At 48.3% G+C, this 20,362-nt stretch overlaps 1 protein-coding gene across 2 annotated transcripts in view; it reads left to right on the forward strand.

Annotated features, from left to right (window-relative positions):
* Positions 1 to 20,362, forward strand: part of LOC140898367 (uncharacterized) — a 29,983-nt gene that overhangs the window by 3,175 nt on the left and 6,446 nt on the right. For both annotated transcript variants that reach the window (XM_073312104.2, XM_073312102.2), the window contains exons 2-12: positions 10,102 to 10,209; positions 10,491 to 10,566; positions 11,551 to 11,707; positions 12,143 to 12,188; positions 14,601 to 14,659; positions 14,773 to 14,808; positions 16,275 to 16,327; positions 17,191 to 17,323; positions 17,681 to 17,877; positions 18,314 to 18,359; positions 18,486 to 18,551. In XM_073312104.2, coding sequence (XP_073168205.1) covers positions 10,102 to 10,209; positions 10,491 to 10,566; positions 11,551 to 11,707; positions 12,143 to 12,188; positions 14,601 to 14,659; positions 14,773 to 14,808; positions 16,275 to 16,327; positions 17,191 to 17,323; positions 17,681 to 17,877; positions 18,314 to 18,359; positions 18,486 to 18,551 — 977 coding nt within the window. The remainder of the gene's footprint in view (positions 1 to 10,101; positions 10,210 to 10,490; positions 10,567 to 11,550; positions 11,708 to 12,142; positions 12,189 to 14,600; positions 14,660 to 14,772; positions 14,809 to 16,274; positions 16,328 to 17,190; positions 17,324 to 17,680; positions 17,878 to 18,313; positions 18,360 to 18,485; positions 18,552 to 20,362) is intronic.

Below are 20,362 nucleotides of genomic sequence, written 5' to 3' on the forward strand. Positions count from 1 at the left end.
CGCGGCTGCATGGTTGGAGGGATTTGCAAGGGGCTGGGTGAGAGGAGGGGTGAGACTGATGCTGCTTTGAATTGGGCAGGTGCCAGAGAGCTTGGGGGAGACTTGAGAGCCAGGCTGCCCTCCTGTTTTGCAAAGTGAGGACTCCTCTGGGGGATTGATGTCTTCAAGAGGGTCTGAGTGTAAATGCTGAGCTCAGTTCCCTGGTAAGGTTGCCATCCCCTGCTCTGGCTTTCCTGGGTCTGGCTAGCCTTTTTGTGGGGACGGTGGCCCTATGGACAATTATTATGGGACACTGACAAGGTCCTGAATTTGATCTTGGGGCCCACGGTGATGCAGTGAGATAACACCATTGCTTTGTGATGTAAGCATTGCCATTTTGCACCGAGACACCACGGTGAGGGGTTTTATAGAAAACCAGCAGGGTGAGGGTGAGAGAGATTGTTCTGCACGTGGCAGCCCTAGCTGGGAACAGTACAGAGACATCATGGTCAGCTGAGGGGGGAGTTTACCTCTCCCAGAGCTCTTGAGCGACCCCCATGTGGTTGAATGAAGAGGGGGCATTAACATGCTCTGGTGAGAGTTGCTTACAGCCTGGAAGGCTGGTTTGACCAGTACAGGATATTTGAGGGAAGTAATAAAATGGGAGCACGGGAAGATCCTGGTACACACCTCACTGCCCGTCTCCTCTACACACACGCTTCTGTCAGAACACCAGCTTCGTGCCTTAGAACACACTGGGGAGTGGGGAAAACCTGCTGTAATTACTCACTGTACCGTATGCTGAGACCTGTGTATGCATTCCCTGGGAGACTCTGTGTATCTGCAAGGGCCTTAGACTCATTTGTGTTCATGGGGTTTGAGCTGCCACCTGCAAAGCTGAGCAAATGCTGCTGAAACACCTGTGCAGAATCTGCCATGGAATCAACAGCCTGCTAAAGGAAAGTCCAGTCTCCTCCTTCAGGCAGGCTGTAATAACCCACAGCCACTTTTCTTCTGGGTTGTCATCCTTTCCAAGTAGAGACTAGTTTCTCCTTCAAAGGATGGTGACCCCACCATGCATTTTTCCTTTACATCCAGCTGTTCCCTTCCCTGGAAACCAGCCAACCCTTCACTTGTGTATTTTTGGTACTATCTTTGCTATCTCTTACACCTTTATCCCTTTTGGGGACATACATTCTTCTGGTGACTGGTCCCCCCACACTTTCCTTTATTTTGGGGGTGGGTTGCAAGAGAGAACCCTGGATTCACTAATGTGCATCCTGGACACCTAATGAAGTGAAAGCTGCGTTGCAAATTTCTGTCTAGGGCTCAGACCTGTGAGACTGAAGGGCAGAGCACACAGCCCAGAGAAGATGAATCAATATTTACAGAAGCAGTCTATTGTATGCTGATATTAGCAGGTGAATTGGTTTCAGAGAGTTTAACTCTGAGATGGTTTCTCACTGTGAGTCACTTCCCTTTCTTGGGCAATTGGGAGTGTCTCCAGATGCCTGTTCAGAAGGAGTCAAAGAGGTTGGGAGGAGGATTCTTAGAATCATAGAAGAGTAGGCCTGGAAGGGATCTTGAGGTCCTCTAGTCCAGTCCCCTGCACTCAAGGCAGGACTATGTGATAACTAGACCATCCCTGGCAGGTGTTTGTCTAACCTGTTCTCAAAAACCTCCAATTATGGAGATTCCACAGTTTGTTCCAGTGCTTAACTACCCTGACAGTTAGGAAGTTTTCTCTAATGTCCAACCTAAACCTCCCTTGCTGCAATTTAAGCCCATTGCTTCTTGTCCTGTCCTCGGAGGTTAATGAGAACAATTTTTCTCCCTCCTCCTTGTAACAACCCTTTATGTACTTGAAAACTGTTATCGTGTCCCCTCTCAGTATTCTCTTCGCCAGACTAAACAAAGCCAATTTTTTCAATCTTTCATCATAAGTCATTTTTTCTAGACCTTTCAGCATTTTTGTTGCTCTTCTCTGGACTTTCTCCAATTTGGCGACATCTTTGCTGAAATGTGGTGCCCAGAACTAGACACAATACTCCAGCTGAGGCCTTATCAGCACGGAGTAGAGCAGAAGAATTAATTCTTGTGTCTTGCTTACAACACTCCTGCGAATACATCCCAGAATGATGTTTGCCTTTTTTGCAACAATGTTACACCGTTGACTCATTTAGCTTGTGATCCACTCTGACCCTCTCACATCCCTTTCCGCAGTACTGCTTCCTAGGCAGTCATTTCCCATTTTGTATGTGTGCAGTTGAGTGTTCCTTCCTAAGTGGAGTGCTGTGCATTTGTCCTTATTGAATGTCATCCTTTTTACTTCAGACTCTTTGTCCAGATCATTTTGAATTTTAATCCGATCCTCCAAAGCACTTGCAACCCAGCTTGGTATTGTCCACAAATTTTATAAGTCTACTCTATGCCATTATCTAAATCATTAATGAAGATATTGAACAGAACCTGGGCCCAGGACCAACCCCTGTGGGACTCCACTCAGTATGCCCTTCCAGCTTGACTGTGAACCACCGATAACTGAGGCTGCGAGTCTGTCACAGAGGTCACTGAAGTCACAGATTCTGTGACTTTCCGGGACCTCCATGACTTCTGCAGCTGGCAGGTGCGACTGAGTCCTGGGGCCAGCTGTACCGCCCCCCCGCAGCACTGGTGGTGGTCCCTGGCTGCCCCCCACACTGGCAGCAGGGGTCCCGGGCTGCCACTCTGCCAGCAGCAGCGGGGTTTTGGGCCAGCAGATCCATCTCTGACCAGCAGCGGTGGCGGTCCCAGGCAGCCCCTCACCAGAGCCCCCATCCTCCGGTACGAGTGGGTGCCCCAGAGCCCCCTCTCCAGAGCAGCAACTGCGCCCCCGGAGCCCCCAGATTTAGTCAGGGGTATATAGTACGAGTCATGGGCAGGTCACTGGGCAGTGAATTTTTGTTTATTGCCCATGACCTGTCCATGACTTTTATTAAAAATATCCATGACTAAATCTTAGCCTTCTGATAACTACTCTCTGGGAACAGTTTTCCAACCAGTTATGCACCCACTTACAGGAGCTCCATCTAGGTTGTATTTCCCTAGTTTTGTTTGTGAGAAGGTCATGCAAGACCATATCAAAAGCCTTACTAAACTCAAGATATATCACATCTATCACTTCTCCCCCATCCACAAGGCTTGTTACCCTGTCAGTGTCAAACCAACCTAATAGTTTTCTCTATCTGTTCTTGACAAATCCATGCTGACTGTTACTTATCACCTTATTATCTTCTAAGTGTTTGCAAATTGATTGCTTGATTATTTGTTAGGTTTCAGAGTAACAGCCATGTTAGTCTGTATTCGCAAAAAGAAAAGGAGTACTTGTGGCACCTTAGAGACTAACCAATTTATTTGAGCATGAGCTTTCGTGAGCTACAGCTCACTTCATCGGATGCATACCGTGGAAACTGCAGAAGACATTATATACACACAGAGACCATGAAACAATACCTCCTCCCACCCCACTGTCCTGCTGGTAATAGCTTATCTAAAGTGATCGTCAAGTTGGGCCATTTCCAGCACAAATCCAGGTTTTCTCATCCTCCGCCCCCCCACACACAAACTCACTCTCCTGCTGGTAATAGCCCATCCAAAGTGACCACTCTCTTCACAATGTGTATGATAATCAAGGTGGGCCATTTCCTGCATAAATCCAGGTTCTCTCACTCCCTCACCCCCCTCCAAAAACCACACACACAAACTCACTCTCCTGCTGGTAATAGCTTATCCAAAGTGATCACTCTCCCTACAATGTGCATGGTAATCAAGGTGGGCCATTTCCAGCACAAATCCAGGCTCCCCCCCCCCCCCCCCCCGCGGGGAACACACACACACAAACTCACTCTCCTGCTGGCAATAGCTCATCCAAACTGACCACTCTCCAAGTTTAAATCCAAGTTTAACCAGAACGTCTGGGGGGGGGGGGGAGGGGAGGGGAGGAAGGGTAGGAAAAAACAAGGGGAAATAGGCTACCTTGCATAATGACTTAGCCACTCCCAGTCTCTATTTAAGCCTAAATTAATAGTATCCAATTTGCAAATGAATTCCAGTTCAGCAGTTTCTCACTGGAGTCTGGATTTGAAGTTTTTTTGTTGTAAGATAGCGACCTTCATGTCTGTGATTGCGTGACCAGAGAGATTGAAGTGTTCTCCGACTGGTTTATGAATGTTATAATTCTTGACATCTGATTTGTGTCCATTTATTCTTTTACGTAGAGACTGTCCAGTTTGACCAATGTACATGGCAGAGGGGCATTGCTGGCACATGATGGCATATATCACATTGGTGGATGTGCAGGTGAACGAGCCTCTGATAGTGTGGCTGATGTTATTAGGCCCTGTGATGGTGTCCCCTGAATAGATATGTGGGCACAGTTGGCAACGGGCTTTGTTGCAAGGATAGGTTCCTGGGTTAGTGGTTCTGTTGTGTGGTATGTGGTTGTTGGTGAGTATTTGCTTCAGGTTGCGGGGCTGTCTGTAGGCAAGGACTGGCCTGTCTCCCAAGATTTGTGAGAGTGTTGGGTCATCCTTCAGGATAGGTTGTAGATCCTTAATAATGCGTTGGAGGGGTTTTAGTTGGGGGCTGAAGGTGACGGCTAGTGGTGTTCTGTTATTTTCTTTGTTAGGCCTGTCCTGTAGTAGGTGACTTCTGGGAACGCTTCTGGCTCTGTCAATCTGTTTCTTCACTTCCGCAGGTGGGTATTGTAGTTGTAAGAAAGCTTGACAGAGATCTTGTAGGTGTTTGTCTCTGTCTGAGGGGTTGGAGCAAATGCGGTTGTATCGCAGAGCTTGGCTGTAGACGATGGATCGTGTGGTGTGGTCAGGGTGAAAGCTGGAGGCATGTAGGTAGGCATAGCGGTCAGTAGGTTTCTGGTATAGGGTGGTGTTTATGTGACCATTGTTTATTAGCACTGTAGTGTCCAGGAAGTGGATCTCTTGTGTGGACTGGACCAGGCTGAGGTTGATGGTGGGATGGAAATTGTTGAAATCATGGTGGAATTCCTCAAGGACTTCTTTTCCATGGGTCCAGATGATGAAGATGTCATCAATATAGCGCAAGCAGAGTAGGGGCTTTACGGGACAAGAGCTGAGGAAGCGTTGTTCTAAATCAGCCATAAAAATGTTGGCATACTGTGGGGCCATGCGGGTACCCATAGCAGTGCCGCTGATCTGAAGGTATACATTGTCCCCAAATGTAAAATAGTTATGGGTAAGGACAAAGTCACAAAGTTCAGCCACCAGGTTAGCCATGACATTATCGGGGATAGTGTTCTTGACGGCTTGTAGTCCATCTTTGTGTGGAATGTTGGTGTAGAGGGCTTCTACATCCATAGTGGCCAGGATGGTGTTATCAGGAAGATCACTGATGGATTGAAGTTTCCTCAGGAAGTCAGTGGTGTCTCGAAGGTAGCTGGAAGTGCTGGTAGCGTAGGGCCTGAGGAGGGAGTCTACATAGCCAGACAATCCTGCTGTCAGGGTGCCAATGCCTGAGATGATGGGGCGCCCAGGATTTCCAGGTTTATGGATCTTGGGTAGTAGATAGAATATCCCAGGTCGGGGTTCCAGGCTTGGATTTAAACTTGGAGAGTGGTCAGTTTGGATGAGCGATTGCCAGCAGGAGAGTGAGTGTGTGTATGTGTGTTCCCCGGGCAGGGGTGTGTGTGTGAGAGAGCCTGAATTTGTGCTGGAAATGGCCCACCTTGATTATCATGCACATTGTAGGGAGAGTGGTCACTTTGGATGGGCTATTACCAGCAGGAGAGTGAGTTTGTGTGTGGGGGGGCGGAGGGTGAGAAAACCTGGATTTGTGCTGGAAATGGCCCAACTTGACGATCACTTTAGATAAGCTATTACCAGCAGGACAGTGGGGTGGGAGGAGGTATTGTTTCATGGTCTCTGTGTGTATATAATGTCTTCTGCAGTTTCCACGGTATGCATCCGATGAAGTGAGCTGTAGCTCACGAAAGCTCATGCTCAAATAAATTGGTTAGTCTCTAAGGTGCCACAAGTACTCCTTTTCTTGATTATTTGCTCCATTATCTTTCCAAGTACTGAAGTTAAGCTGAGTGGTCTGTAATTCCCAGGGTTGTCCTTATTTCCCTTTTTATAGACAGGCACTATATTTTCCTTTTTCTAGTCCTCTGGAATCTCTCCCATCTTCCATGAGTTTTTGAAGATAATCGCTAGCGGCTCAGATATCTCTTCAGTCAGCTCCTTGAATATTCTAGGATGTATTTCATCAGGCCCTGGCGACTTGAAGACGTCTAATTTGTCTAAGTCCTTCCTAACTTGTTCTTTCCCTATTTTAGTCTCAGATCCTACCTCATTTTCATCGGAGTTCACTATGTTAGACCTCCAATTTCTACTAAACTTTTTGGTGAAAATTGAAACAAAAAAGTCACTTAGCACTTCTGCCAACTTCCCATTTTCTGTTATTGTCTTTCCTCTCTCATTGACTAACAGGCCTACCCTGTCCTTGGTCTTCCTCTTGTTTCTAATGTATCTGTAGAATGTTTTCTTGTTACCCTTTGTGTCTTTAGCTAGTTTAATCTTTTTTGTGCCTTGGCCTTTCTAATTTTGTCCCTACATGCTTGTGTTGCTTGCCTGTAATTTGATCTAGTTTCTACTTTTTGTAAGATACTCTTTTTTGAGTTTCAGCTCATTGAAGATCTCCTGGTTAAACCAGAGTGGTCTTTTGCCATACTTCCTGCCTTTCCTACGCAGGGGGATAATTTGCTCTTTTGCCCTTAATAACATCTCTTTGAAAAACTGCCAACTTTCTTGAACTGTTTTCCCTCTTAGACTTGCTTCCCATGAGATCTTACCGACCGACTCCCTGCGTTTGCTAAAGTCTGCCTTCTTGAAATCTATTGTCTTTATTGTGCTGTTTTCCCTCTTACTATTCCTTAAAATCATGAACTCTGTCATGTCATGATCACAGGCTGCCTTCCAGGCTGCCTTCCACTTTCAAATTCTTAACCAGTTCCTCCCTATTTACCCTAGAACAGCCTCTCCCCTAGTTGCTTTCTCCATCTTCTGAAGTAAAAAAATTGTCTCCAAGGCATTCCAAGAACTTGTTGGGTAATCTGTGCTGTGCTATATTATTTTTCCAATTGATGTCTGGGTAGTTGAAGTTCCCCCTGACCAGCCAGTCCTGCTTTGGATGGTTTTGTCTGTTATTTAAAAAAAGCCACCTCCACCTCTTCTTCCTAGTTAGGTGGTCTAGTAGACCCCTACAGTGACATCACCCTTGTGTTTTACCCCTTTTATCCCTACCTAGAGACTTTCAACAAGTCTGTCTCCTATTTCTATCTCAACCTCAGTCCAAATGTATACATTTTTGATACATAAGGCAACGCCTCCTCTCTTTTTTTTCCCCCCTGCCTGTCCTTCCTGAGCAAGGTGTACCCTTCTGTACAATATTCCAGTCATGTGTATTATTCTCCCACCAGGTCTGTGATGCCAACTATGTCATAGTTGTGTTTATTCACTGGCATTTCTAGTTCTTCCTGTTTGTTCCCCATACTTCTCACATTAGTATACAGACATCTAAGATACCAATTTTATGCTCAAATAAATTGGTTAGTCTCTAAGGTGCCACAAGTACTCCTTTTCTTTTTGCGAATACAGACTAACACGGCTGTTACTCTGAAACCTCTGATTCCCCTCTATTGTTTCCTCTTGTCTCTCCCTTGTCCCTGCTATAATGGCCCATGGTCCCGTCCCCCCCCCGATTTTGATCAGTCTCCATTTTTTTTTAACTTACTTGTGGGCTTTTGTCTCCTACCCCCGTTGAACCCAGTTTAAAGCCCTCCTTTCTAGATTAGCCAGTCTGTATCCAAAGATACACATCCCCTTCTTTGATAGGTAGATGCCCTCTCCACTCAGCAGTCTTTCTTCCCAGAACAGAGTTCTGTGGTGAAGGAAATTGAAGCCCTCCTGGCAACATCATCTGCACAGCCAAGCATTCACCTCCAAGATGCATCTGTCTCTGCCTGGGCCCCTACTCTTGACTGGAAGGATCGAAGAGACTACCACCTGCACCCCCAACTCCTTGACCCTCACTCCCAGAACCCTGCAGTCACTTCTGATCTGCTCACAGTATCATTAATGCCGGCATGGGGTAGTAGTTAGAGGCCGGATGATCCTCGACAGTCCCTCCGTAATGCCTCGGATATGGGCAACGTACCTCCTGGGATGCCATGTCAGGCCAACAGATGGGTGCCTCTGTCGTCCTCCGAAGGGAATCACCAACCACCACTATCCTACATTTCCTCCTGGGAGTAGTGGCTGCGATCCCTCCAGCCTTGGGGGTACAAAGCTTCTCCTCCTCCACCTTTGGAGGCGAGTCCTCACTGCTTGTTGCCAGGGCAGCATAATGGTTCTCCATCACTCTGGTGGGTGGGTTGGGAACAGGGGTGGAGCACGGCCTGCTGCCAGAAGTAACCAGCTGCCAGTGTCTTTCCTGCGACAGAGCCTTATCCACTTCACCTAGGCATGACAGCAGTCCTCTCTAGCTGGACAGCTTCCTCAGCCTTGGCGGTCTCCATTTGAATACACTCAATGAATTCCTCGTGGGCATGGATGTGCCTCGGCCTAGCCACCTCCTGCTGTAGCTCTCCTACCTGTTTCCTGAGAGGTTTCGCCAGCAGACACCTTTCATACTGGACAGTCTCCCCACCTGACTTTCTGTGAGTGGGAAATGCAGGCCACAGTCCCTACTAATCCACATCAGGATCTGGGTAGAGGCCTCTGTGTTTAGGTTCCCTGTCTGGATGCAGTAGAAGAGACAGGAGCAGCGCTGGCATTGCTAAACATAGGGATGATATTACGACTCCCTCTCAAACTCCCTGGTTTGCTGCCCCTGTTGGTTAGCTCGTTATTATTTATACACCACCAGTCATGCACCTGGTGCTTCACAGAACCAGTTTGAAAACTGGCCTGAGGAACTGACAGTGAAGAATGACTCGAGGCAGACAGGAGTTACAGCAGCAGGAAGGAGATGCTTCTGTCTCAACTTGGGAGATCGCTCCTGCTGCTGTGCAGTATTTGTAAGGAGACGAAGCTCTTAGTATGGCAGAAGTGTAGGCTGTGGTCAAAAAGTGAGACTAGCTGTCAGGCTCCAGCTGGTTTCTAGCGATGCACTAGGAAGTAGGAGAGTGCTGCTGGCTTTAGAGAAACAGGGTAGTAATGTGGCAGGAACCCAATAGAGAAAAGAAAGTAAAACTGATTTTCAGCAGGGCAGCTGTGTCCTGCCTCGGGCAGCGATCAGAGCTTCCCCTATTCCCTGGCACAAGTTCTAAGCCATTTTTTCTTTTGTATGTTGTGCTCCACTTCTCCAGATGGTGACAGGGCTGACCATCAGCTGTGAGTGAGCTGATCGAAAGGGGACAACTGCAATTTCCAACCAAGCTGCTGAAATGCCCACCTTCCTTGTGGGAAGGGGGTGCTGGCTTTTGTACCCAGTTCTGCCAGGCATCAAGTGCTCCCAAACACCATTGGCCATCAAGGAGAGTTGAGGCTGCTTGACACATTTCAGTCTTGGGCCTTTTGTGCGTCTACAAAGGAAAGACTATGTGTGAATGCTTCACCTCATCAGTGTGCTTTATAGATACTGTCTAATCCTCCCTATCTCTCACCAGGGTGGTGAAGTGATGATAGCCCCCTCCTTGTATCAGTAGGGAAATTGTGCCCCAGGGGTTGTGACTTGCTCAAAGTCTCAGAGTGGTCCGTTAGTAGAGCTGGCATTAGAACTCCGGCAGTCCTGACGCTCAGCCCTGTGCTCTTTCCCTAGACCAAGTTACCTCTCATGAGCCAGGCCTGAAGCAAGGAGTGAGTTTGCTTTCCTCCTGGTGTTTGACATTGATCTTCTATCTCTGGGGGCTGAGCAAATTGAACTTGGTCTGTTCATGGACCTTCCTGCCACATGCACAACCTGATGGTAACAGACTGACTGCAGAGTTATTTCACAAGCTGTTGCTCTAGCTCTGGTTAAAAATACCAGCTCATCAAGACCAGTCCCACTAGAGGATGATGTGAACAGGTGCCCTCAGCGTTCTGCTTCCCTCCCACTTTCTCACAGCATGCATCCTCGCCATCAAGGAGGGGAGCAGCCTGTGCACTGATGCCTCCCCGCACCTAGCCCCCTTCTGCGAGATCCTGGAAATGATCCTTCGAAAAGGAATTAAACGTGAGTGGCCACTTCTACTCCATGCACGCTGCAGGGGCTGGTGCGGGCCCAAGAGAGGGGGCGGCACAGACTGGTGCATGTGTTGCTTGTTAGTAAAGGACGAGCAGAGCCCAGGAACCACGGAGGCCTAGAACTCCCTGGGGAGTTGTGTGTGTTGGTTGGGGGTGGCTCTGTGTGGAAAGAATAGGGGCAGCTGCCTTTGCAGAATCTCCAAGGGAAATGCTCTCCTGGTTACCTGTCAGAGGGCCTTCCTAAAGGAGCTCCTCTTCTCTCTCCTTCAGAGCCGGTGCTGGGCTTCAAGAGACGAGATTATTGGCACTGGTTAGAGCAGCTTCCTCAGCAGGATACCTGCAGCGGGTGAGTGGCCTTTGGATGACAACATCCTGGACAATCCTTTGGGTCCGTTGCATGAAAAAATGGGGCGGAGTATGTGTTATTGTGGAACTACTCTAGGAGGAGGGGGGTGATGTTAATGCAAGTCCTCCTTTTGCAGCCGCCCCCCCTTGGACAGGTGCACGTATACTAGTTAAAACTGGATTCTCTGGAGCTCAACACACAAAGAAAGGATTTTTGCATAAATAGCCTGGTTTTAAACTGGCTCAGGGCCTTCTTCCTGATCCAGCCAATGGACAGAACCCCTGAAGAGCCCTAATTCTTGGGGAGGGGTTGGACGTACTGGGTCTACTGAGGCCCCATAAGACTGGTTGCTTGTTCCGAGCTGAAACTGTGATGAACTTGAAACCCCTTGGGTGGGGTTTTAAAGAACTGTTCCTGCCAGAGCCCCTGTTAGGGTTGGGGTGGTCTCTGGTAAGCTTACTAGCATGCGTGGAGGTTCTTTTATTGTTTTTTAAGATGTGTTCTCTTAAGGTAGCACTTGTACCTTAAGGACACAGTAGGCTCGCCTAGGGAGAAATGTGTGGTAATTTATAACTGAGCAATTGCACTGTATGCTGTCTCCTGAGGGAAAGGAAACACAGACCTGTTCAGGCAGACTGACTTTGTGGGTCAATTCACAGTATTGATCAGTGCAACTTGGAAATACCCTGGTCAGACGGGAGTGAGACACGTGTCTCCACCCAAGAGAGGTGATGGCCAGGGGAGCGGGAAACCTGAGAGTGGGTGCCATTGCTGGACCCCAGACAGGGAATACAGGTGCAGTTGCCTTGAACTGTGACAGGTGCCATTACAGAAACTGGCACAAGGACTTGCTCCTGGAAGAGAACCCCATTACAAGTGAGTGACCAAGACCCCTTTTGGCAGACAACCAGAGCCTGGGAATGGGACATCGCCTGCCCATGCTGTGAATATTCCCTGGCACCTCTTCATATTCCTTCTTTATAGGGTGACCCCCTTGTCAATCATGATAGAGAAAGCCAGTTCCTGTGAGAAGGTGCTGACAGCGCAGGGACGAGGGCGGTACTTCCTGCGCCTAGCTTTAAATCAGAAGTTACTAGCTACTGCCATTCAACAGCTGGCTCGGAATCCAACACTGCTGGAGGTAGGAAGAGCTTTCACCATGAAATATCTTTATGATGAGGGGCAGCAGGGAGCCCGTTTTGGATAAACTAAGAACGGACCCAAATCTTGGGCCTAGGGAGAAAGATATTATATTTTTTATTTATTTTTTTGCTTGACCCTCTGTATTTTATAATTCCAGCCTGGCCAAAAATAGGAAGAATCTTAAATCTCCCCTGAGTTCTCTAGGCCAGGTTGACAGGCTCCAGAGGATTCAAATAAACATCCAGACTTCTGGGTGCCAAGCTAAAACCACCTTCCAGAACAAATTTGGGGTCATTCATTTCTATTTGTGCCATGGTTGCAATTTACAGTGTAAAATTTTAGATGGTTTTGTGGCCATGTTCAGTTCATGGCGTACAACTAAATTATGTATGTATCTGTGTGTGTGTGTTTGTTTTAAATTTTTTAATTTCAGTGTTACGATCCTCTGATCTCAGTGCTGGGAAATGAAGATTTCATGGGTAAGGTTGAGACTTCCTCCAAAATTCAGTAATGTCACTTAAAAAAAAAATCTCACACAAATTGGTTGAGATGCAGGACTAAAAATATTTATGAAGCAAAGATGAAGCAAAGCCAGGGTATGCAATGTTGTATGATGGAAAACCTCCAGTTTGTTTATAATTCCTGGATTTGCTATAGCTTCCATCCTGCACTTTTTATTCATTCAGCTCCTTAGGAATTTAATCTGAGTAAGGACACTGTGATGGAACCATTTCAAGGGATGAAATGAGATTATTATTTTGCAGTCAGGATGAAATTAATCCCTGGTGTTACTCAGCAGAGTTTACACCAGGGGATGAATTTGACCTTCATCACTAAGAAATAACCTTTGGTAATGAATGGTTTTAAGAAAACTCTGTTCCCTAACAGGGACAGAAAAGAAGGATGGGCTGGGACTCCGAGAGCTGTGTTAAATTCGTGGCTCTGCCACAGAATTCTTTTATGACCTTGGGCAAGACACATGATCGCTCTGTTCCTCAGTTTCCCATCTGTATAATATGGATCCTAATACCGCCTTTCTTCTACCCTTGTCTATTTAGCTGCAAACTAAACTAGGGTGAAGACAATACAATGCGCTGAGATCTCTAAGCGTTACTGTAATACAGGGGGAAAAATCAGCCTCCTTTTAGTCAGACCCAAAACTTTGTCTTGGGAGGGTGTTTTTATTTTAAGTTTTACCAAACCTCAAATGAATAGAAGTAACACCAGGGGTGGTTGTGTTTTTTTTTTTTTTAAGCCAATAAAACAGTTCTTCTTTGGATCTAAACCTCCCCCTGCAGCATTTGCAGCCCAGATGTCACAGCTCGGTGCTGGAACAGTGAGGAAAGCGAACGTCGGTTTTATTGTCTAAGCAGAAGGAAGTGGTAAAATCTAAGTCAGCAATCTCCGTGCTGGGGAGACGTTTATCATTCCGTTTGAATCAATCGCAAGGTGGTGGTAGGGATCTGAGATGGGAAAGTTAAATAGGATGATATGTAACTGGAGTGTTTCTTTAAGTAAACTGCAAAAGTCTGATGTCTTGTCCGTAACTTTTAGCAGCCTAAACCCTGCTGGTCCCAGGTGAGGACGTCTGAACTGGAACACTTTTCCAGCTATTATAAAAGGCTGGAATGCTGTGCGACTCCATCAGCAACTATTCTCCCAAGATTACTGGGACAGGGAGAAAGCCTTTTCTTTTGATTATGATAAATAACTGGGGGTAAAACAGTCCCTAGATGGCTTTTAAATAACTTTGGACTTCTAGTTGAAGTCTAAGTCACACAAACCCATCAATATAATTGCACGATTAATGTTGGAGACAGACTGGAGATTAAAAGACAGAAGTGGAAGAAGTTACCTGGTTAGTGGTGGTTTCTATGATTCAGAGCCTTTTGAAGTCAAGGGAAGGATGCTCATTGACTTCAATGGGCTTTGAATTGAGGCCCACGTGTATTGCATTTGTACTCCAGATGGGTGTCTGGACTAGGTTTTGAGGGTATTTTGCACAAGTGTCCCACTAGTGCAGTTCCACCAGTGGTAGCGATGCAGAGGGGACTGTTATAGACAAGGCTCTGATGGGACGTTCTTGCAAAAACAAAGCAAAAAAAGACTGGCATTAACAAGGCCTTAGAATCCTGGCCCTGGCCAGTAGCAAAGCAGGTAGGGGATGAAAAACCAACATTCCAGAAGTGAAGATCTAAAAGCCCTGCTAACCATCTGGCCAATCCCTCTGTGTCCACAGGCCAGTGTACTCATGGAGCCATCCCTTTCCCTGTCCACAGTGCTTCTTGGTCAGCTGTTTTTCTGTAGCTGAGTTCGAATTCTGTTTCATGCCATGAGGTTAGTTTGTTTGCTGTGTGGTTTTGGTCAGAGTTCTGTGACTGCGGAACATAGCATGCAGCTCCTACAGTGCAGACCTGAAGAGAGCTGGGGTCTTTTCCTGGCTCTCACAGCCGTGTTGTGTGAACTTAACCATGATCCTGCAATGGACTCAGTCTGGTTGGGCCCCGTGACCAAGTCACTTTTGCCTTTTTGTTTTCCCTTCTCTAAAATGGGGATAATAATCCCTGTTTCACAGGCTGCCATGAGGTTTAATCCATTGAGGTTTGTAAAGAGCTTTGAGATCCTTGGATATAAGGCACTGGAGAAGTGCAAAATATTGTTGGTATGTACGGTTGGGCAAGTATTGTTATTAATACAGTATGACCCTGAGGATCTAAAACTCCCTGTTGTCCAAACTGGGGGCCATGTCCTCCATTGTCTGCTACTTACTTGGAAAATCTCTTCTCTTCTGATCTGGACCTCTGCAGTGTCCCTGGGATGTGGGGATAAGCCCATGTGCAGCTGGTGAGGAGTCTGGCAGTAATGTTGGCTCTTGGTCCCCCCTCTTGCAGAGCCGTTCCTCTCACTGATGCTGGTGGTGTCAGAGATGAATTTCTCCCTGGATCTGCAGGTACGGTAATAAACTGGTCTGGGCAGCAGCTTTGTGTGTCTAACATAACTCTATGTGCAGAAGTCTTCCTCTTCATACTTGACACCAGTTGCTCTGCTGTGCTTTGTCTGCAGAATTCCAGTTTCTTGGATGAAAGTTGGCTGCTGCCGGTAAGACTCCGCTTCACCCTCTGATGTAGGATCCAAGATTTTATTCTTCTTCCTTCCATCTGCTGGGTAGCCCCTTGCTGAATACCTGGATCATAAACACAGAACCTTGTTAGACTTCAGGTTAAAAATCATTGGGCTAGATGGTGCAAATCAGCACAGCTCCACTGAAGTTAGTGGAGTGCCATCTGTTTACATGGCCTGAAGATCTAGCCCATTATGTGGTTCCTTAACATAGGTCCTGAACCAGCAAACACTTACTCCCCTGATTCACTTTAGTCCCTTGAGTCCCTGGGACTACTCCTGTTAGTAAGGTGAAGCAGGTAAGTCAGTGTTTACAGGACTGGGGCTACGTTACTAACATCGCAGGTATCTAAAATTGGGGGAAATTTTAGAAAATCTAAGTTCCTTTCCACTATTATTACTGCTCTTAGACATCTTGCATGTCTCTGGGTTTACACAATGAAAATAGGGTGGTCAGTTTCACTCAGTTTCATTTTTCTGGCTTTCTTGTGCTAGGAGGTTTCAAACCTTCAGGAAAGTTTCAATTTCTTTAAAAATTATCCCCTTCCTCCTTTCCACTGGATTTTCAAAATCCTAGAAATACAAAGACCTGGGATGGAATCCAGGTTGCACCAAAGCCAAATGCAAAACTCCCATTGACTTTCATGGGTCCAGGATTTCACCCAGGGTGCCTGCCCCTAAAAGTCTTACAGCTGAATGGACTGCATTTCAGGTTGCCTGTGTCCCTTTAATTAACGTGGCAGGATGGGAAGTGTTTCTCTGGGGGGAATACAGGGTTTGTGTGTGTCCTGCAGACTAATCCTTCTACAGTCTGCCTTGGCCCTGCCTAAATCCCAGGTTAGAGACCCGCAGTTAATGACCGTGTGTCGGTGAGGTCAGAAAGCTGCCTTCCCAGAAGGAGACGGCTCCAGGGGTTAGTAATGGGACATGGAACCCATGGCTCCATTGTCTCCACTGACCAAAGGCCATTACAACATGGCAACCTAAGAAGTGTGGGGTGGGTGGCCGGCTCTGGCCTCCGTCCAGTGTCTAGCAGGCTGGAGTCTGTCTCAAAAAGCACCACCATAGTCACCGCTCTTGTTGGCAGTTTCAGCAGAGAGGCTGGGGACTGAACAAACTTTGGCTGAGCACCTTAGGCGGGCATTTAGCAGACTCTGGAAAGACATGGCGGTGGTGCTCAAGGTTGGGCTGGAGACCCAGGGTGGGGCTCTAAGCGGGAACGCTCACTGCTGCTGCACTTCTTCTGTGGATAAATGGATGACCTCAGACTCCAGAGGTCTCAGGCTGGCATCTCTCCGAGCAGTTCCCCCAAATGTAAATGGAGCAAACACTAATGGGGGGCAAAATGCCCCCCTCCTTGCCAAGGCGGAAAGGGGCTGGAGAGGGAATTCTTGTGCTACCTGGAGCCGTTGCTGGAGGCTGTACTGACAGATGCTGCATTGTAGGTGTGCATGACCTATGAGACTGTACCCTGCAGAGAACTGGGGATGGTGCTCAGGTAAGAGACCAGCTTTCCTCCTCCCTTCCCCTGCTGCTCGGCAGCCTCACATCTGCATTGCAGTAAGTGTTGCTGGGATCTATGGACTTATCATAGAATTGGAAGGGCCCTCGAGAGGTCATCTAGTCCAGTCCCCTGCACTCAGGGCAGGACTAATTATCTAGACCATCCCTGGCAGGTGTTTGTCTAACCTGCTCTTAAAAATCTCCAATGATGGAGATTCCACAACCTCCCAGGGCAATTTATTCCAGTGCTAAACCACCCTGACAGTTAGGAAGTTTTTCCTAATGTCTGACCTAAACCTCCCTTGCTGCAATTTAAGCCCATTGTTTCTTGTCCTGTCCTCAGAGGTTAAGAACAATTTTTCTTCCTCTTCCTTGTAATAACCTTTTACATACTTGAAAACTCTTATCCTGTCCCTTCTGTCTTCTCTTCTCCAGACTAAACAAACCCAGTTTTTTCAATCTTCCCTCATAGGTCATGTTTTCTAGACCTTTAATCATTTTTGTTGCTCTTCTCTGGACTCTCTCCAATGGCCGTGGTCTGGGCCACATCCCTGATTAGATGCTAGCCTGACTCAGGTTGAAAGTGCTCCAAAGGCAGGGCACTTGCCCCAGAGCAAAGGGAAGGATGACTGGAATGGTAGGCTTGCACCCCAAATGCCAATGGACTCTGCTAGCAGCTGCCCTGTCCTCCAGTGAGCAAAAGGGCTGTAACTGGCTGGACCCACCTCCTGTTTGGGCCAAGGAATGTAGAGCCACGTTAGTTCTTCCTCTGGCCCGAGGGATCCTGCCTCCCCAGCCACTTGGGATGTTTTCATCCGGTGCTTCCGGCTGAACTCTGTGTCCTGGCTGTGCCCTCAGGTACTTGGACGGTCGGATCTTTGTCATCGAGGTGCTTCCCGAGAGCCAGGCAGAGGTGGACGAGGTGGTGCTGGCTGGAGATGTCATTGACGAGATCAGTGGCTTTTCCCTGAGAAATGCACGCAACGGACAGGTGTGGGGAAGCACATGGGGTCAGACGAACTCCTGCCTTCAGGGGCTGATGTGCTGCCCCCTCTTCTGGGATCCTGTCTGAAGTGAAAGCCTCACTGGTGTGTGTGTGTGTGCGGGGGAGGGAGATGTCTGGCCGTGGGATGGATACAGAACAATTTCCCTGATCTTGGTGAGCAGGAAGGGGAGGAACGATGTGTTGGCAGCTTGTGGCCCGATCGCAGGGCGAGCCAGGTTGTTCCATTGTTAACAGCTGTTGAGAGTCCACACAGCTACACCACAGAAAGCACGGAGGGATTGGCATGGGATGATCCAAGCCCCCCGCCCTCAATGCATGCCCTGGCTCTCTCCTCTCCGTCAGGCAGGGACTGTGCTGCAGAAGCTGAAGGGCAAGCCTCTGAGCTTCCGCATGATCCGGTGGAAGTGGCACGACGGAGGGATGTACAAGCCGCTGCTGCCCTACCTGAAAGTGCTAAGGGAGAAGGTCCCCAGCTTCCAGCTCCAACAGGAGCACACACACAAAGAGGAGAAGGAGGAGCGGTGCCTGCAAGGGGGCAGGTAGGGCCGGCTGGAACTGAGGAACACACTTTGTTAGGGGTGACATGATCCCACGTGCCCAGCATTGGGTTAGCCCTGAGGTTGGGAAATGAAGTCAGGCCGGGATGGGGAAGGGAGTAGAGGTCTCTGTTACATATGTGGGGCTGGGCAGCGTTTCCACCGCAGCGTGTGCTCCAGAGCAGTCCTCAGCTGCCCAGTGCGTGTTGGATGCTGCTATTTTGCGCTGAAACGTATGCCCCATGCCCAGGGGTTGTGGAGATCCTTAAGGTTGGTACCAGTATTGTGACTCATCTAGAATCTCAGCCGTGAAGCAGCCAGCATCATTCTGCTCTGGGGGTGAGTGGGTTTAGTGCTTGCTTTAAGTTGTGCCATAGCAAGACACCTTAGAGGAGCTCTGCATGGACTCCCTGTCCTAATTCTGTTTCTTCCTCCCCAGGCTTCTGTACAACCTGCGGTACCTGGGCCAGACCAATGTAGGAAAGGTACCGTTGTGATTCTGATGGACTGGAGTGAGTGTGTGTGGGGCGGGGGGCGCGGTCTTGTTTCCACTGACTTTCATTTAACATCATTTTGTTTCCCCCCCACCGCCTGCCCCAATCTGTTTTCAGTACGGTGGCAAAGAGGTGCTGGACGAAGGGATACCCACGGTGTTAGAGCAGCACCTGTGCCCACGGGTGAGTTACTCGCTGTGACCTCGCAGGAAGGATAGACTGGCAGCTGGCATCGCTCCAGGGCAGAGATGGGGTTGTTTGGGGTGCCGGTGCTGTTCTAGACTTCTCAGCTCTTTGCGTTTCTTTTTGGTTTAATCTTAACGCTGAATTTCTTCGGTTTCTAAGGGTTTGGGGGGTTATTTGTTTAATAAGCACAACGTCCCTGGCACTCTCACCCCTTCATAGAATATCAGGGTTGGAAGGGACCCCAGAAGGTCATCTAGTCCAACCCCCTGCTCGAAGCAGGACCAATTCCCAGTTAAATCATCCCAGCCAGGGCTTTGTCAAGCCTGACCTTAAAAACCTCTAAGGAAGGAGATTCTACCACCTCCCTAGGTAACGCATTCCAGTGTTTCACCACCCTCATAGTGAAAAAGTTTTTCCTAATATCCAATCTAAACCTCCCCCACTGCAACTTGAGACCATTGAGACCTTCCTCTAGTCTGATTTCTTTGTTTGGGAATTTTCTTACTTTTTAATTTCCAAAAAATCCTCCCTGGGTCCTTAGCAGTGAGGGTGTGTATGACCGGGCAGGGGTTCTCTGCTCCCTGGGACCTCCTGCCTGGGGCCCTCAGAGTAGAAGGATGGGGAATTGAAGAATAAGACAGGGGTTCTTCACTGCCTGGGAACTCCTCTGCCTCCCTGCTGACCCCCAACTCTTCATCTCTCTGACAAGCCAAGGGTCTCCTCTTCCGATTCTCTTCACCCCTGTTCAACCGGGTTCCCCCCGTCTCATTCCTCTACGGTAGCAAACCAGACCTGTCTAGTCTCTGGTGTTCAGATGCAAATTTTAAAGGCCCAGAGTGGTCATTCCACTATACAGGATAATGCAACTGACTTGTCTAGCCTGTCTGTGGCTGTGGTCCATAAGGGTTAACCCCTGTTCACAAAATCGCTTATCCATGGGTTTTAAATCCCATTAAAGTCGCTAGAATTTAAGTATGTGCTGCTTCAGGGCTTTCCTGAATTGGGGCCTGAGATTGTGATTTAATTTTTCTCTGGAAAATGCCCTCTCAATTTAAAACTTCCCCATTCACAGGAACTAAAGAGCTTCAGACTTCTGTGAAGTTCAGTGGTTTTGAAATTTTCATCCCTGCCAAGAACTGGTGGACTAAAAAAAGCATTAGGCACTGGAGAAACCTCTAAGCCACAGTGGCTTTTTGATTTGTAGCATAAACACTTCCTGCACTCTCCAGAGTCTAAAGAAAACTCCTTCTCCTACCCTGCTTTAAGCATTGCAAACAAATGGGTCGCTCTGATCAAACGTTAGAGTGAAAACAGGGCGTGGAATGGAAGTGCAGACTCAGCCGTAACACTAATATAGTGAGGATTGGCTTTCCTCCTGCCCGTGGCTTCTACAAGTGACGTGGTTCCTGCCATACCCTAGGAGAAAGTCTTCCACCTTCATGCATGAGTGGCGATGCTGGCATTAGCTACGAAGCGAAGTATGTTGTGGTGCGAGCGTACACGCAGAGGAGAGAAGAGCTAGTGCAGGGGTGGCTCGCCTTTGGCTCCGGAGCCACACGGCTCTTCACGAGTTAACGTGCGGCTCCTGGTACAGGCACCGACTCCGGGGCTGGAGCTACGGGCGCCAACTTTCCAATGAGCCGGGGGGGTGCTCGCTGCTCAACCCCTGGCTCTGCCACAGGCCCTGCCCCCACTCCACCCCTTCCTGCCCCCTCCCCTGAGCCCGCGCTGCCCTCGCTCCTCCCCCCAGAGCCTCCTGCTTGCCATGAAACAGCTGATCAGGAGGTGCGGGGAGGGAGGGGCTGCCA

The sequence above is a fragment of the Lepidochelys kempii genome, chromosome 14 (genome assembly GCF_965140285.1).
Source record: "Lepidochelys kempii isolate rLepKem1 chromosome 14, rLepKem1.hap1, whole genome shotgun sequence".
Classification (NCBI taxonomy): Eukaryota; Metazoa; Chordata; order Testudines; family Cheloniidae; genus Lepidochelys; species Lepidochelys kempii.